The following is an 18,047-nucleotide window of genomic DNA, read 5'->3' on the forward strand; positions in this document are numbered from 1 at the left end:
CTGATTGGATGGCTCAGGCTAGCATCAGTTCTGATTGGCCAGTGCAAACATTCTAAGCTGTTAAGTATTTTGAATGACACTCTTCTGTAGTTTAAATTCTTTCACACGGTTCCCAGGGCCTTCATGACCTGGCTGCTACCTACCGCTGCAGCCTTAATTGTCTCTGCTTTTTCCCCTCAAATACTACGTTCCACTAGCACCAAATTATGTTATTCTTTAAATATGTCAATATCTCTTATCTCCATGTCATTACAATGCCCTGGGTTTGAAACATCTCCCCAACACACCAACCCCATGGCTCCACTTACCTAGCTAATCGCTACTCATCCTTTGGCCTTGGTGTAAAGTCACTTCCTGTCTGTGATAGCTCCCTTCCTGCTTATGTTGCAGCATCGTTACCTTCTCTCTCAGACAGTTTTATTCCCCAGGCTCTAGACGCCATGAAAGCAAAGCTTGTGTTCGGTTATCACCCTGAGGCATAGCGCAGTAGCTGGCACACGGCAAACACTTGGCACTAAGTAGGATGGATACGTAGAGAAGAGAACAGATTTGGGGTCAAAGTTAGAGTCTTGAGTATGCGGATTTTAAAGAATCTGCGTGGTATTTAGGTGGAGCTATCAGAAAAAGACTGGACACATCCTCCTAGGATTCCACAGCAGTGACTGGATCATTAGCTGCAGATTTGAAAGGAAACATCGTATTGATAAACATTGTTGGAAGCCCTGGAGTGGTTGGCACCACTTAGAGAATGGCTGGGTCAGGCCAAAAGAGGGAACACTAGGATTCAGTCATCGACAGGATTCAGCTTTCGATTTTGTAGTTTCTGCCCTTCTCTCTCCTGAAGAATCCCCTCAGACTTTCTATTGCAGTGAAAGGGGTAGTTTTCATTTGAATTCCATTGCGCGATGTGGGGCTTCATCCTCGGCTGTGTACTGGGTTCGCGGGGACGTGTGACGCCTGCGCAAATGGAGTTTACAGTTGAGCAGGGAAATCAACATCGATCAAGCAATGTCAAGTGGTCCAAGTGCTGGAAGAGAAGAGCAAAGGCCTGTGGGAATGCACTTCAAGGAGCTTGACAAAGCGAGGCAGGGTGAGGCGAGATGCTCCTGAAGGCAGCGTGCACTTGTATTTAACATTTTTACTAATATCGCAGCTTGTAAGAGCTTGTGCTCAAGGAACACCTTTTCTCGAGTTTACTTTATGATATTTTCAATGTAGTATAAATGGGAGCTTGGGATGATTCCTATCAGACATAAAAGGAAATTTCTTACTGCTCTGTTGTGGAAGGAAACAGAGTTTTTGTTTTGTTCAAGGAGTCCCAGACACACCATTTAGCAACAAAAGTCACCAGTTGGAGTCATATGCACTGTAAGGACAACGGACCGTGAGTCACATAGCACCCACGTGCCTGGTGGAAACTTCATAGGAATTCCTTTATGCGCTCCGTGGAGGGCGTGTTATCAGAGTGTGCGGAGCCCGGTTAGTTGCAAAGTGGAACCATCTGCACCCAGCATTCCAGGGACCTAATCAATAGCACCTGCTCCGCGACCTCCCGGCTCAGACCCAGGGCGGCTGAACGCTTCAGTTGACTGGGTGGCTTTGTGGCTTCTTTCAAAAACATATCCTTTCAGTATATTTTCCTACGAGCAGTTGTGTATTTAGGAGATATAACCAAAGAGGAGAAAGTGTATTCTGCAGGTCAATTGTTTGATGACTAACGTAGCAACAGGAGAAAGGCATCTGCTTTTGAACCAAACATTTGGATTAAGAAATTGGTTAAAGGTTAGTATTTACTCTATGTATTTTTCCCGAAGATAGAAATGAAAAAAGAACTTCTAATCTGCAGGGCTTCCTTGGGAATGGGAGCCTCTGGGCTGGGTTTGTTTGCATCGAGTGAGGAACACACCTCTTGCTGGCTGCCACCTCATTCTGAAGTATTTGAACAGGGTCGGTTAAAATTCTGTGTTGCCATCTTCAAGAGAAATGGCTAGTCTCTTTTTTAATTATTTTCTAAAGAAATAATAAAAGCACAAAAGCATTCCAGATTTGATTTGAGTTAAGCTGGGCTTTCATAAAATTTTCTTTGACAGCAAAATTTTTTCAACCTAAGTAAAATGTGCAGTTACGGACCGAAACGCAAAGGTACTGTTTTGCACTACAGACAGAGACGGTTCTTCCATTAATGAAACAGACCACTGTGGCAGTCTGAAAAATTAGTTTATTGCATTCATATGTATTCAACAAGTGGAATGTGGCCTTGTTTTGAATCTTCAGCTAATTAATATTTGGCATGCACACTTGCTGAAAATCAGGTTTGATCCAGATGGGGAAGAAAGAACTCTCTACCAATACCAGTTACCCAAAGTGTCTTTAGGAATAACATTTGCTTTAAGAAAAAGAGTAATGCATCTCTTAAAAGGAGCATTTCTTTTACTACTCAAAGTACTGATCATGTACACAAATTTTATGCAGCATTTCTAACCCTCCTGGATGGGGTTTTTGTTATAATGGCAGCACTGAATATACATTTTATGTATTGCAATAGCTTAAAATTGATTCAGGGCCATATATAAATCTGTTAGGATCTGTTGTCCTGTGTTCTTCCCAGACCAAATTAAGCTCCATAGGCCCTAAATAGTGAGTATGTGGTTGATATATACTCAGTTGAGCAAAAAAAAAAAAAAAAAAAAAAAAAAAAAACCCTCAATTTTCCCATTCTCCCATTGAGGGGTGATTATTTCCTTAAATACTGTATAGTGTTTCTGACTTTATAGTTATTAATCATACACCCCAGGGGCTACCGATTGTTTCTGTGCTTAATTAATAGACTCAGGGTTGGAAGATTTAAATTAAATATGGTCGTGAGATAGTGTGCTCTAAAGAGGAACGGGCTCTTTTTGGGGTGTGAGGGTGTAAAGGGAGGCATTTTGGGGGCGCCTCTTTGTATGGAGTTAATCCAGGATCTTCTCAGTAAGGAAGTTCTGCACCTCTTTTCATGAATAGGCGGCAAGATAAGTAGAAATGGGAACTGTTGCTTTACAACTGTTGCTACGCTGGGTAAACAGCCTATTGTTTCAAAAAGTGGCTTTATTTGAAGTTCATTCTTGTTGGTGAGAATTGACTATTAAATATTCTTATTAAAAAATTCCAGTTGATAGCCACTGGGAAGCTCTCAGTTGGAAATGACTGCCACTTCCTTTTTTAATTACAGCTTTACAGAGTGCACAGCCGGATTTTTTTTCCAGTTTCCAGCCTTGCTTAAATGCCCCCTTTATATAAGTCCTTTTGATCATTAAAAGCAGCAACTCATTAAATAGACATATACTAATAGACTAGCATCAGTCACCATAATGAATTTTATAATTTTTGATACCCTAAGTTAGGTACGTGTTAACATCTTATTGTCCAAGAACAATTCACTTTACAGCACAAAGCTATTTTAGGAAAATCATCAAGTTCAAACTATCAGATTAAGATTGTCCTCACCAATCCATGTCGACTAAGTACACATATATACATAGTATTAGCTAACGCTGCACATAATACATGAACTTTGCATTCGAGGAGCATCAGTCTAAAATAGAAAATAGTGTTGTGCACACATTAAAGCCCCACATAGTCTGACAATAGCGTAAGAATTGTTGTTTTATTAAAACACAAAGAATCCATTAATTGCCTCAAACACTAATGTGTGCGGATAGACCCTGACTCTTGGAGAGAAAACTATAGTAACTGTGTTGATTCAGCTCTTCACATAATGGAGAAAGTTACGCTGCAGGCTGTTGCTCACTGCCAGCGTTTGTGGTAAACTAGATGATGTTTTGAAAATTCTAACATAGCATCATAACATATGAAGTGTTTTCTAGTTCACTCTCATTGTTAATTTTGCCTGCCTATAAGTTGCAATAACTGACTGATGCCTTTTTCTTGACAGTCTAGCAAGGCACCTGGCACATGGCCTCTTAGAGGCTCTCAATAAACAGTTACTGAGAACTAGACAAGCAATAATTTCAAACAAAAATTTTACAATGTGTAATTCATCTACCAAAGATGCAACTCAGTCTTCAGGGCGAATGGGGAAGACGAGGGGAATCCAAACAGCCCAACTATGAAATCACCATATTATTGTCCCTGTTTTATAATGAAATGGAGGCCAAGGGCAGTTGGATAATTTTTCCAAGTGATGGCAGGACTAAATTGCAAATTCAGGACTCTTAATTAATGTCTGCCTGTTTCTGAGATTATTCCCTTGGTTATTCTAGAGAAGGGAAGTTGCCAGTTATTTTAAAAGTATACTAATTTATTTGGGGGGGGGGGCGGCATGTGAGTTTATAATGTGATTCTAATTATTAATATTTTTAGTTCAAAAAAGTTTACGTCGTAAAGCACATATTATCTGATTAGGAAAAAGGCACATGCACATTCTTGGTCGCATAGGCATGAACTATAGCTACATAAAACCCACACTGGTCGGGTCAAGGGCACAGAACCGCTGCACTTGTGGTGAAGGCGGTGATGATGTAGCCCCGCTAAACGAAAGCTGTCCCCCGGCGCGGGCGCCTAAGAGAAGCGCAGAGAGAAGCCGGCAGAGGCCCTTCGCTGGTCCGGAGCCGGCCGGGCTGCCGGGGCCTCCCCGTCCGTGGCACCCGCTCCCCTGTCCCCGGTTTGTCTGAAACTGACACACAAATACAACTCAATTATTAAACAATTATTAAGAATTTTCCTGCTTTTAATCTTGGTCAAAGGCATCTTTCTTTGGGCCCCTCTCTGTTTTCCACATTGGCACAGTCAAGTAGAGAATTAAATGAACTACCTGAAAAACTCAGGTCAAAATTTGGAGGTGGAAGTGTTTCAGGAAAAGCACGTTTTTTTTACTTTGATGTTTTGACCTATTTATTATTATTTTTTGATCCAATTAACTGAAGTCAGCTGGTCAGTTGCCTCCTTAGACTCAAGAGAAATGAAATATCAATCATTTAAATTTTTTTTTTAATTAGCTAAGCTACACATACATTTTTCTCCCAGGCTGTACTGTAGTTTTCAGCCATATGATTTCTTTAAGTTACAGGAAATAAAACACTTCTCTAAACAGTGATTTTTCTTTTAAATCCCTCTTTACTTGCCCCTTTATCTTTTCAGTTGTGTGTCTGCCAGCACAAATCTCTTCTGCCCTTTGGAAGAATAGAACCAGGCTTATTGTCTAGGAAGATGCTTCTGTCCTGGGCATTTAACTGACCTTCACCTCACTAGAGCTAATTCGTCGCAGCCTCAGGTGCTGATACTGACGGGGAGTCCTGACTGTGGACATAGGCCCTGGGAGTGGCCGCGTCACTCACCCGGCCAGATCTGAGCTCTAGCCTGGGGTCCAGCCTGCAGGCCTGGAGGCCGGGAGGCGGGGTCTGGCCTGGCGGCCCTCAGAGGCGGGAAGCCCTCCCTTCGCCCCCCTCCCCCGCCCCCCTCGGCAGCCCTTATCTCAAGGTGCGTCTCATCCTCCTCTCTGGGGCTCTGTCCTGCCTCGCGTCACTTGAGACATTGACGGATCCTGCAAAGACTGCGTGCCTTCTGTAAGCCAGTGTCCCCTGCGGCCGGGGCCGTTGGAGCCCTTTCCCTGTGGTCATGTGGGGCCTCTCCTGTCCCTCCCCTGCTGTGCAGCCGCTGTCCCCCCCAGCCCCCACCCCCACCCCAGGCCTCAGGTCCACTCCTCGTGCCCCGTTGTCTCCACTCCGACCTTCCGATCTTGCTGTCCCCGAGGCCCTGGGCCCTGTGACCACAGATGCCTTTCTGAAGCTCTCCTCTCAGTCTCTGCGGACACGTGTATCCCCAAGCATATTTAACAGCTCATCTGCTTTCTTTTCCCCCCTTAAATGTTCCTGTCCCCAGGTTTCTGTGATTAGATATTTTATGACCTTGCCAGGTAATCTTATCAGTGCAACTTCAATCGCAACACTAATATGGATGATTTTTAAATGGCTCTTCTAAGCTCCAGGCACAAATACCTACCCGCCTACTAGACATAAAAATCTAACCTTTGTGAGCTGCGCTGCACATCTTTCTACTGTTCCCACTGTCCCAGAGCTTGAGTAATTTGTAAAAGTTAAATACGGAACAAATTGGAGGCGGCTTACTTTCTCAGCCACTTCCTGTTTGTTTCATAACTCTAGTTACTCAGGTAGGGTCCACGGGTGTCATAAGAAGTACCAAAACCGTACCATTTATGGGCACTGCAGAATTCTCTTTCTTAAAATAGTTATATGTAGTATAAAGGGTTTCTGCCAATGTGACATTTCACCTAATGAGTTTTTATCCAAACTGCATAAACATATGTCTTTTAGAGAAGAAACTGGTCAAAATCATAATGCTGGGCTACCTTGAGGTCATATATTGAAGTTATCTCTGTAAAACAGACAGTATCCTGGCGTATAGCTAGAAACCAGAGAATATATGCAAGCAATGTTAAAACCCACATCTATAAAATAACAAATATGTATATCACATTCATATGTATTAGATTATGTAATTCTTGTAACAGTGTCATAAAGTGAGGGGGTCACATAAAATCTTCAGCTTCCAGCAGTTAAATGACTTGGCAAGTTCCCACAACTTCTAAGTGGGGTTGTTAATCAAAGTGTCGTGTCTGGGTGTGACCTTGTGCCCCTCCCTCCCAAGGCACTGAGGCCTAAGAAAGTAGCTGACATTTGAAAGGAATATACTTTAAGAGAAGAACATCCCCATTTTATAATTTAGGTATTTCTGTATTTCCTTCTTCAACCTTGTTTGAGTAAATCTCTCCATAGTATGGACAACGTGGCGAGCAATTCTGTTCCCTGAGTGTTTTCAGTGATCTTCAACTGTTGGTATGAGGTTACAGCGACGCCAAACCCCAAGGCTCTGGAGAGTGTCATGTCTTCTGTGCCGCTCAGACTGCCGTAAAAGTAGCAAACAACACACGGTCCGGCTGCAGCTACATCGCTACAGGCCGACCTCATCAAGCAGCCACTGGCCAGGGTTTTATTTTTACCATTGTTACTGATTATAATTTAGATTCTGAGAGCCTTGGGACTTTAAATCCACTCAAGTTTACTCAATGACTAATGTATTTGGACGTTTAACTTAAATTTTCAATTTAAACCTTTAAAGCATTGTTTTTGTAGAAGGAAGAGAACTGACATTCTCCACAGATAAGATATTCAGAATGAGACTTTGGCTAAACTAGCTTTTGAGACTCTAACCCACAATCATGTAAAATGTCCTACTGTGCGTTAAGCTTATTATTTTCCTAATACCTTTGTCAAAACAGCAGAAACAAAGCTTTATCTAGTCAATAATGGATGGGGTTTTTTTTTCTTTTCAACATAATAAATTCACAAGAGATCGCAAATACATGTAAAACTACCCTAAGGTAGAGATTTAATTTGCAATGAAAACCAATTGTGCACCTATGTGTTTTATGTTATGTGTTCAGTTTATATACAACAAGACTTAACCAAACATTTCTAGGTGGGCAACAGCGTTGCTCTTAGATCACAAAGAAATGTATATCGGTGCTACTTGTTCAGCCCCCGGAATAACCGAAGACTCTGAAACAGTTCTTTTTGCCTGAACACATTGGTCTGGTACATCTCTGCTCTGTAATAATTAGTGGGTTGTCGAAATTCTAATGTGTTTTATAACAGGGACATGAGATAAGCCTAGGGACTGTTGATTAATCTGATAAACGATATCGATTAGAAGCAAAACAGATTTTGCGTTGTTAACGTAAAACTTTATGTCCTGCATGTGTTATGCAGCACTCTACCTAATCATGACGAGCTAATCTCTCTCTTTTTGGACTCCAGCATTCACCGTAAAATGCTGTACAGCATCTGTATAATTTGTTCTTCTTTTTGTCCCTTCTTTGTAGTTGTTTGAAATTACAGTGCCTCTCTCTCAAGGCCCCAAACCAGTAACAGTCAGCTTTGCCAATCACACTTCCTGCCGGTGCATGTCTAAGCTGGACGCTTACAGACAAGTCCACTCAATTATTAGACGTTCCCTGCCAGCAACACTGCCGCAGTGAGTATGAATCCAACTTCTTTTCTCTGCGTCCTCTGCTAATAGAAAACGATGCTCCATTTAACGCAATTTATTCCCAGAAGTTTTGTGAAGTCTGCTCTGATATACGTTGCGTCAAACACAAAAGAAGACATTTCATAGTGCACCAGGAAAATAACAGTAAACTGAAACAGGGAATCCCACTTGATAGACACAGTAGTTCACAAAATAAAAGCAGTATTTCTATGGAATCACGCGCAGCTTTCCAATATCCTTAGTCTCAGCAATTTAGGTACAACACTCGTGAAATCAGATGTGCCAACTCATAAGTCATGTTAAAGCTAAAAATGCTTAAGCGTTACGATTTTGGTTCAAAACAAAAAATAAATATAAATAGTTTCACTTCTACATCCGGTCACTCTTCTTCAATCTCAATGATATCTTCTCTATATATCCATCTTTTTGTTTCAGCAGAGATTGCATATTGATTAATTACTTGAAAGAATTTTACTATTACTTCAAAATAACATTCAAAGTAATACGTGTTACTCAGATTTCCTCCCTGCCCTACTTTTCTGTTGGGTAAACGGTGGCCGGTGCTTCATTCGATGAGAGAGGAGGACCCGGATAGTGGATGCGGGGCTCACCCTGCCCGTCGTTTGTGAGGACCGTTACGCTTTGCCACCGCAGAAGGCCCGGCCTTCTGTGCCCAGACAGGCAGCCCCCTCTTTGTTCTTTAGGATGCCAGGTGCGTAGGAAGTGTGCCGGTGAATAAAACTACACACGCCCCCCATTTGTAACAAAAGCATATACAAACTGATGGGCACACGCTTACAATACAAAAAAATTTTTTTTTAAACCAGTGTTTCAGGAGACTTGGCAATAACTGTGATCCATGAGTGGCAGTTTTTTCCCTGTTGAGTCTGTGCTGCTTTACTTGGGCAGATCGGAGCCTCCTCTGTCCACCGACCTGAGGGGAGCCTAGTGGGAGTGACAGATCTGTCCTCCTTGAGCTGAGAAAGAAAAAACACCGGCGTCAGTGGACAAATCGGTGCAGACGCAAGCCGCGACGGCCGCCCCCTGCCGGCGTGCACGCGCACCTCCACCCACGGGGCAGGGGCGCTCTCCGCCTGCCTCGCTGCCGCGCTGCCCTTCCGAGCACGCAGCTGGTCAAGGCCTGACCCTATCAGAGAGTTATGATAGTTCATCTAAATCTAGCTTATATCGCTGTGTTTATAATTCTATTAGCTATCCCTGGTGCAAAACCGAAGCTTTAGTCAATCCCTGTAGTCCACGTTCTTCCTCGCCATGTTTGCTCGTGTGCTTTGAGAGCGCGCCCTCGCGCAGTTGTCACCGATCTCTTCTTTCCCTTGTCCTGTCTGTGAATTACTTCCTGCGCTTCTGTCTCACCCAAACACTCCCGGACTCGGGGCGAGGGGGACTGTGGGCTCCGCCTACCCTCACTTCCCGCACCCCCGCCGCCCTGCCTGTCTTTCTCATGCAGTGCTCTCGGTGCTCGTGTTCGTGTGCCAAATGTTCCTCCATCTCCTGTATAAACGCTCAAGGAAGCTTTACCAGGCATGACCTCATTCCTCCGGCCAGAAGCTGGCAGCGACTTTGAGCTTCTCAGCGAGCCGAGCGCAGGTTCCTCGTCGCCCTTTCTTCCTTTGTTTGCCCGTATCCACCCAGCCTGCGTTTCACAACATCGAACTCCCCGCGGGCCAAGCCCGTTTCCTGCTCTGTATCTTGTTTCCACGCTGGCCCTGGTCCTTTCTTTCCTGCCCCTCCAAAGCCTGAGCCACTTCTTGGAGTTCAGGTGAAGGTCATTCTGCAGCGTTCATCTTGTCCAGATACCGCGGCCACCTTCGCCCCTTGAATACCCACAGCGATTACTGTATTTACTTTGTCCTTGCGTGGATTTACAGGGTCTGTAAATGTGGCTTGTGAAATGGGACTGTGAGAGTATTTCAAGTAGGTTGATACCCTCTGTGATATCCAGCTAATGACGCTGGAAAATAATGGAGCCACTACTGTACTTTCAGCCCTTTAAAGTCATTTTCTCATTTAACCATCACAAAAGTCATCCATGAAGTGGAGGAGGAGGGGCTTTATTTCATAGATGAAGCAGATTGGAGAGCTAAACAATATGCCGCACGGATCAAAAAATGCTTGTTAAGTAAAACGACTTATTTATCTTTATATATTTTATAGCATTTACATATTGTATTCATGTTTTCATTGTTTCTCGTTCACTATACTGTTCGCCGTTTGAGGCAAAAAGAGGCAAACGGGGGTAAAAAGACCCTGGGCCTTGGAGTAAGACAGATCTGAGCTTAAATGCAGGTCCAACAACAATGAGCCTTTAAAGACTGAGTATTTCCTGTCTCTGAACCTCAATTTGCTTCTATACAAAGTGCCAAGATGTAAAGAGAATTGAGTGAAATCCTGAACGCTTGTAGAGTGCTTAGCACAATGGCTCGTATCTAAGAGATCGTCACTACAGGGCAGATCTACTTTTATCATTAAGATTCATGTCTGATTCATCTCTTTGTCTCTAGGTTTTTCAGTATTATTTTTTTTGTCACTAGCCACAATAAGAAATGTGTTTGATTATTTCAAGCCAGGGTACACAGAACTATGTGATAAAGATATAGTTTTAAAGTAGATAACTATATAATTTTATATGTATAATAGTTATATAGTTATATATAACTATAAAATTAAAACAAAACATTATTGTAAAATGTTTTTCTTTATTGTAGTGCTGCTCAGTCTTTTCTCCTTGTTTTCATTATTGCACCACTATGAAATCTTTCAAAGCTGGTTTTTCTAGTCCCCTCCCCCACAAAGTTTTAATGCCACAGATATATTTACATCTCTTTATGTGCCTTATATGTATCTGGGCTTTATACATAAGAAAGGCAGTAGAAAGTTTACCTTTCTATTTGGTGTAAGATTAAAGTGACAGAATAAAAGTTTTATGGTTAAAAGTTGAGATGGACGAGCTATTAATATTGAACATAATTTTATGACTCTTTGTTGAGAAGCATTTAATATATTTACTTTTATAATTAGTAATATATCAAATTACATGTGGGAAGTTGCAATTTATATAAACATATCACAATACAAATATAGTATTTTAAAAACATTCAAAATAATCATTTTCCAGCAAAAGTAAAATAATTTTGAAATAATAATTTCTTTAAGTTTTTTTAGAGAATGCCACTTTTTTAAACTTTTATGAGCTTCCAATGAGAGGACAAATAAACACAAGTAGTTCTCATCTAATACCATGTTCTGTCTCATTCGGTCACTCATCAGAGATCCTGGGCCTACTGGGGAGCCCTCTTGTGCTAGGCCGTAGAGACAGAAAGAGAGGTAGGATCGCTGCTCGAGAAGCCCCATGAGCGAGTCAGACGTGTAACTCAGGACCGGAGTCAGTGGGCAGAGGACAGATGCTGCTTGCCTGACGGCGCCTGCCTGTGAGGCGGTGGGGACCCACAGAGAGGCGCCCGGGGGCACTGACGTCATGCCAATGATGGACTTCTTCTTGAAGTCTTCCAGGAACCATTACAAGATTGACGTAGGGACGTGATACTTACACTTGATATTATGGAAAAAGCAACCCGACAGTAATGGAGTAGGCGGATTAGAGGAGCGAACAGGAGGTGAGAAAATTGGAGACAAAGCTTCTGAAATAACCCAACAGAGAAATAATACAGGTGGGAACGGAGGCAGTGGAGATGGGATGGAAAGGGAAGAGGTGGGACGACACTGGAAGCAGGAAGAAGTGTAGGCCTTGGGGACAACGTGTGTGGGACAACACAGAGGGAGAAGGTGCACCGGCAATATTACAAACGCGGGAATATGGGTGTGAAAAGAATTTCGTTTTTCACGCGTACTTTGAGTGTTTGTGTTATCTGTAAGAAACCAAAGTGACCGTTCAGCAGGCGACTGGATGTGGAACTGAGAGGACGGGGCGGGGGCGGGTGTTCATTCGTTTGGTAGCTAATGACAAGGACTCAAGGGTGAGAAGGACTGACCCCACCAGCTGAAGGACACAAAGCGAAGATAACGATGTCCTTAATTACTAATCTGCCATTCAGTTGACAGGGGGGGAGAGTGTATGTGAGAAAGAGGTAGAGAAAATAAGACGGGAGATTGATTTGGAAAGACATCTGAGAAACTGAGTCATAGGGTTGAGTAACTTCCTCCCACATCACACAAGTAAAGTGTAGCACTTCAGAGATCCAGACTAGATTTTCAGTCAGTTCATTCCTTTGGGGTTGCCGTCATTACTGCATTTTTAACTTACTTAAAACATTTCAAACGTTTGTTAAAGGACAACAAAAACAAAAATGGCATATCTGTCTTCCCTAATTCAAAATTTAACATTTTTTTTTCCATATTTGCCTAAGGTACAACCCCAAGGACCACATCACCATTCTTTTTTTCACTTTATTTTTATTGTTGACACTATTGCAGATGCCCCCTCTCCCCCGCTTTGTCCCCTTCCTCCTCACCCTCCCCCGCTTCCCTCCGGCCGTCACCACACTCACGTCTGAGTCCATGGGTTAAACATACATGTTCTTGGGCTAATCCCTGCACCTCCTTTCAGCCAGCGCCCCCCACTGCCACTCTGACAGCTGCCAGTCTCTTCCAAGTCACCATTCTTGGTCCCCCTCTGCCAGAAGTAATCACCACTCTGAAACTGAACTGTTTCCATCCATGCTTTTCTAGGCTTACGGCCTATGGATGCGTTAACATGCCACAAGAGATTGCATAGGACGGCTTTGAGTGACGAACACTTTCAGTGACCCGACCTTTTCCTCTCAGCCATATGTTTTAATCACATTGATGTCTGTAGGTCTTGTGTGTTCGTTAAGTAGCTATGCAAGTATCCCACTGTATAAAAAAAACAAACAGAATGTTCGTGCTTATTCTGTGACCATATACTACAGGGGATGCTGTCTACTACACATCAGGAAGACAGTGAAATGTCCCATCTGAGAGACGAGTGCATTGAAGTTCACTTTATCCAGTGATAAATTTATTGGTTAATGCATTGGTTATCATTGTTAACGTCCCTAAACGTTTCCTAAAAGAATTAGCTCATTCTGGGGACAGTGAATAGACTGGAGTAATTTAATTGGGTTACAATCTTAATTCATGCATTTTTGTGTAACACCATCCAGTGAGCACCTATTGATGTGAGGTGATTTACCATCAATCTCGGGTAAGAGATTGCAGGCCCTGAAACACATTTTTTTAAAAGGAAGCTCCCGACACTATGGTGAGCCTGCCGTCAGCCGCCTTGCCTGCGCCTCCTGAAAGGCAACAACTAGCATCCCTACGGCTTGCTGATTGACAGGCAGAAGTCACAGCAAAGAGCACATGACAGCGAAGGTCCGTCGGCGCACCCTCTCACCCTCTGCACTGAGGTTGTGTCTGTAAGGTTACTCAGAGGTGGGAACTATTAGACCAGAAATGCTGTGAAGCTTAATGTCAAGTTCAACCAAAACACAGCCATGATTGTTTTTAATAAATGTCCATATTATCAGACCATATTTACCAGTTATTTTCTTAAAATTCTTAGCCAGTTTCTATCCTACTCTTGCAAAAACATAAGCAAATCAACACTTGTGTAGGTAGTTGAGTGTATTCAAGGCCTATACATGAGTCTAGTAAGAACACAATTCAGAAGCTTTTGGAATAACGCCGTTGAAACATTTCCCCCAGGGCTCTGTGGTTGTGATAATGAAAGACTATAGTTGCCCTTCCAGCCGTTGTTCTGACCACAGTCTTGCGCGAAAAGGGCCTGGATTGATACTGTACCAGAATATTCTAACTGCAGGTTGGAGTACTGCTAATCACAGCTTGTTCAGATGACATCAACCACTGGCATTGAGGAACTCAAAATTCTGTTTTGATATTTATCAAAAACAATTGACATGGTCAGAGTTCCCCTCACTGGTTTTCTTAACGGAACGCAGAGCCTCTTACCAGATGCCCCCCTGAAGGCTTGGAGGTGCTCTGCAGAGTGGAGAGAGCTGGTAGTACACGCTTTCCAAGGAATGTCCCAGGATCCTGGTCCATATTTAACAAGACTGAGAATAGGTGGGCCACCTGAGGAACTAAACGGTACACGGTGAGCGGAATTTGCATCTATTGGGCTGTTGAGAAGACACCTTACTACAGGAGCTGCCAATGAGAGCCATCGATTGATAGCATAGTTCCTCTCCAAGGAATGAATTTGCTTTTTAAAAAAAGTCAGTGAGTGCTACAAGTTGAATTTGCATTCAATTAATGTTAACACTCATTTGGAATGATCTATGAGATATTTAGTAAGGCAAATCAATGGTATTTTACTATAAATCAAGATGCAGTTAACTTTTTTTCCAATTAGAACTATATGACAAAGATTTTAGGTCTTGGGAAAAGGATAACATTTCACCTCAGTTCTAAGTAGTGCCAAATGTAAGGTGGTAGTATGTCTTTGTTCCTTAAATATGGATTTGGGGAAACAGGGCATTTCCAAGTACGAGACAATTCCAGTGCCAAAAATATAGAAGATGAGAGTCAAGAACATTAGTATTCCCCAAAATCCCACTACAATGCTCAAAGTGCAAGAGCTAGTAATCATTACCTAAAATGTACGATGTATTCTAACAGAGCATATTTGGAGCCTATTAATCTTTTAAAATTTCAAAGAGGAAATAAATGGCAAAATAAGATTGATTTTTATCCTTAAAGCCATTGTTCTCTAACACATACGTGTATCCTTACATTTTTGTTCTCTAATTGTAAGTAAATAGCAATAACTATCAAGTCAGCCTAGTGAAGTTTCAAGATAATTATTGAAATGATTCTTAGCAAAACATCTCTGTCCTTCATGTGAATTATAGGCTGGGCTATGGTTCCGTCTGTGGGTTTGTGAGTGGGAAAGAGAAAGTGGGAAAGTCAATTTATTTACACACAATTCTCAGCACACGTCTATTTTACTGATAGTTGTAGAATCTGCTCTGCTTTCCAGACAAAATGTGTCTTTGAATCAGTGCTTTACAAATACCTTATACAAAATAACTAATTTGTAAACATTTTAATATGTTACACATCAATATTCATAACAAAATTTTAATAGGATAAAAGTGCTTTGGAGATTATAAGAGGTGGGATAGGGTTGTGCAAAATCTTCTCTCCACCGTGAAAACATTTCCTTCCGTTCTAAAATGACAATATTTTGGAAAGTGTGTCTCCTATTTTTTCACGAGAAGCTTGAAATGCTTAGAACTTGTGACTCACATTTAGAGCAGAGAGCTCCACTAGGTAATTATGAAAATGCTCTCCATTCAAATATATGTTTCTCTAATTGAATGGCATATAGCAGGATTTCAAATTTCAACTTTGAAATATGTGTTAATGTTGATGAGTAGTGGTTTCTTATTTTTGGCAGTTTCTAAAGGCTTATTTTTCTAGAAATTTAATTAAAGTTTTAAAAATATTAAAAATTAAAATATTTAGTTTACCTTAAGCAAACCATAATTAGCAATAAGCAAGCTAAGAGGGCACCGTGTTTAATATATAACAAAATTGTTATTCTGAAAGTTATATTTTTTATTGAACATGAAGTGCAAAAACTAGAGTTAGTATAGCCAGATTATATGAAATTATTATTTCATTCTGTAAAACTAGATACCTTGCTTTGTAGGGCATTTCCAGAAGTATAGTCTTACAGTTATTCCTACATTTGTTTCTATACAGAGTCTATACTTTTACATTTATATTTTTGAAGACATTGAAGTATTCTAGAGAAGAATATGACTTTTCCTGACTGCATGGCGGGAAATTGTTTTATTTTCCTACCTCCTTCGGACGAACAGCTGTGTCCACATTTGGAACTTCAGCACAGGCACATGCAGACACCTCCCTGCGCCTGGGAGTCTCACCGCTCAGCAGCCCACTTGGCCTGGTGAATCCGGTGATTCTTGACCCTCTTTTCCTCCACTTCAGTAGGTTAGGTAGAGGGCTCTGTTCCCTTTCTGACCGTGACCATAGACAAACACGTTTGGCGTTGCCCCCACAGAGACACATACTGCAGCACACACATGGGAGAAGGGGGGTTGTATGTGTAAGGGGTTGTATGTTCATATTTACACACATATTTTCCATGTATATTATTATTAAAGTATTTATATGCATATATAACTGAAATAAGATTACCGAAAACAATATCACATGTACGCTAATAATTTGTTTTATTAAATGCCATTCTTTTACCTTTAAAAAAATGCATTTCCTAACTCATGTATTGATTTTACAATCCGCTCCTGGGTCACAACTGGCAGCAGGGAAAACACTGGCTTAGGCAATGACAGCATCAATCACACAAAGCTGGCGAAGCGAAAGAGGCCTTTCTGACTGCGCCCGCCACGCCGCTGTGCCCACCTCACATTGGCATGCAAGTGTGTGACTTAAATCAAGTCACTACAGAGGCAACATGGCCACAATCGATTTACTTCCATTTATAGAAGAGCGATAGGAGTTTGATCCAGCCAGGGTTAATTTCACTTCTATTGTGTATCTAAACATAACTTCCATCTCATTTGATGGAGGAGTGCTAATGTTTTGGATAAGGAGGGAAATTAAAAATCAATTATATTGTTTTGGAAATTTATAAATACTGTCTAAATTTCATGTGGATCAATGTATGTTCGTGATTAGCCAAGAAAATAAAGACAAAAATACATAATGAGTAGAGACCTGTTCTTAGGAATACCAAAAATTATTATGAAAGTATAATATTCTCCAGGAAACATTGTTAAGCAAAAAATAAAGGCTTAGAACAGCACATAAGGATGATATTTTCTGTGTAATAGAATGAAGTAAAATATAGGCATGCATACATACTACATGCATGCATACATACTACATGTATGCACACATACTTACACACTTATTTTCTTCTATTTCCAAAAAGAAACACTTAAACCATAATTGAAAAGCTATGGAAAAAACTGCATTCTGTTTACTTTTTACTAGAACAAGGAAGGAAGGGAGGGATTAGAATAACAAAAACCATGGTCTTTGATACTTCTCCAGTGGATGTCGAGTGGGAATTTTTTATTAATGGACCTTGACAGTTATGGCATCTGTGCTTCAGAAAAAGAGTCAGTAAAGTTACCTGTATAAGAATGTTTCCTATAGAATTCTTTGAAAAAGCTAAGTTGGAAGCAACTTCAATCACCACCAACAGGAGACTAATAAAATAAATAATAATCCATTTTATGGACCGTTGCAACCACTACAAAGAATGGAGCAGAACTTCACAAAATGACATACAAAGATGTCATACTGTATTGTTTAGCGGAAAAGGAAATCTCGGCGTAATATGGAAAGCTTCATCCCCTGTTCCCACAAACTGGAGCCCTATGTGATTGTACGGATAATGTATTTGCCTTCAAAGGCTGATGTCTGGAGTGGTCTAATGCCACTCCACGGACGGTGGTCGCCTCGGGGATTAGAATCTGATGGCAGGTCTGGGTGGAGGCACCCCGAGAGGGAACAGCATGCTTCGTTTCATCTGTTCGCACATCATTTTGGAGCTTCTTGTACTAGCGGGCGCTGGTGTTGTGGCATGTGGGTGAGAGAAGAGGTTCTCGCTTCTACCTGCCGGTCACACTAATGCTGGCCCGCCTGTGTCTCCCCCAGGTGCCTGGCCGCCAACAAGACATGCCCGGCAAATCACACGTGGAGCACCCACGCCTGCAGGTGCCTTGCTCAGGAAGACTTTATTTTTGCCTCTAGCGCTGGAGACGGTAAGCAGAATGGTGTGTTTTAAGACTAAATGCCATGGGTCTCTATGGCGATTAACAGACATTTTAATGTTTGGGCCACATGCACGATATAGAGGTCGTCTTACCGAGTTCAGCCTCCATGTGATAGGACCTTTGTGGCCTCATATTGATATTAGGTTGAGCTCCTTTGTGAGGGAACATGCCCATGTCTGCGCGCAG

At 41.8% G+C, this 18,047-nt stretch overlaps 1 protein-coding gene across 1 annotated transcript in view; it reads left to right on the forward strand.

Moving 5' to 3' along the window:
- VEGFC (vascular endothelial growth factor C) overlaps window positions 1-18,047 on the forward strand; it is a 72,648-nt gene that overhangs the window by 50,851 nt on the left and 3,750 nt on the right. Inside the window, exons 4-5 of the mRNA XM_054566196.1 lie at window positions 7,901-8,052; window positions 17,743-17,849. Of these exons, the coding sequence (XP_054422171.1) occupies window positions 7,901-8,052; window positions 17,743-17,849 (259 nt within the window). The remainder of the gene's footprint in view (window positions 1-7,900; window positions 8,053-17,742; window positions 17,850-18,047) is intronic.

The sequence above is a fragment of the Pteronotus mesoamericanus genome, unplaced genomic scaffold (assembly GCF_021234165.1).
Source record: "Pteronotus mesoamericanus isolate MK-2021 breed Mesoamerican mustached bat unplaced genomic scaffold, CSHL_Meso_final contig_169, whole genome shotgun sequence".
NCBI lineage: Eukaryota > Metazoa > Chordata > Mammalia > Chiroptera > Mormoopidae > Pteronotus > Pteronotus mesoamericanus.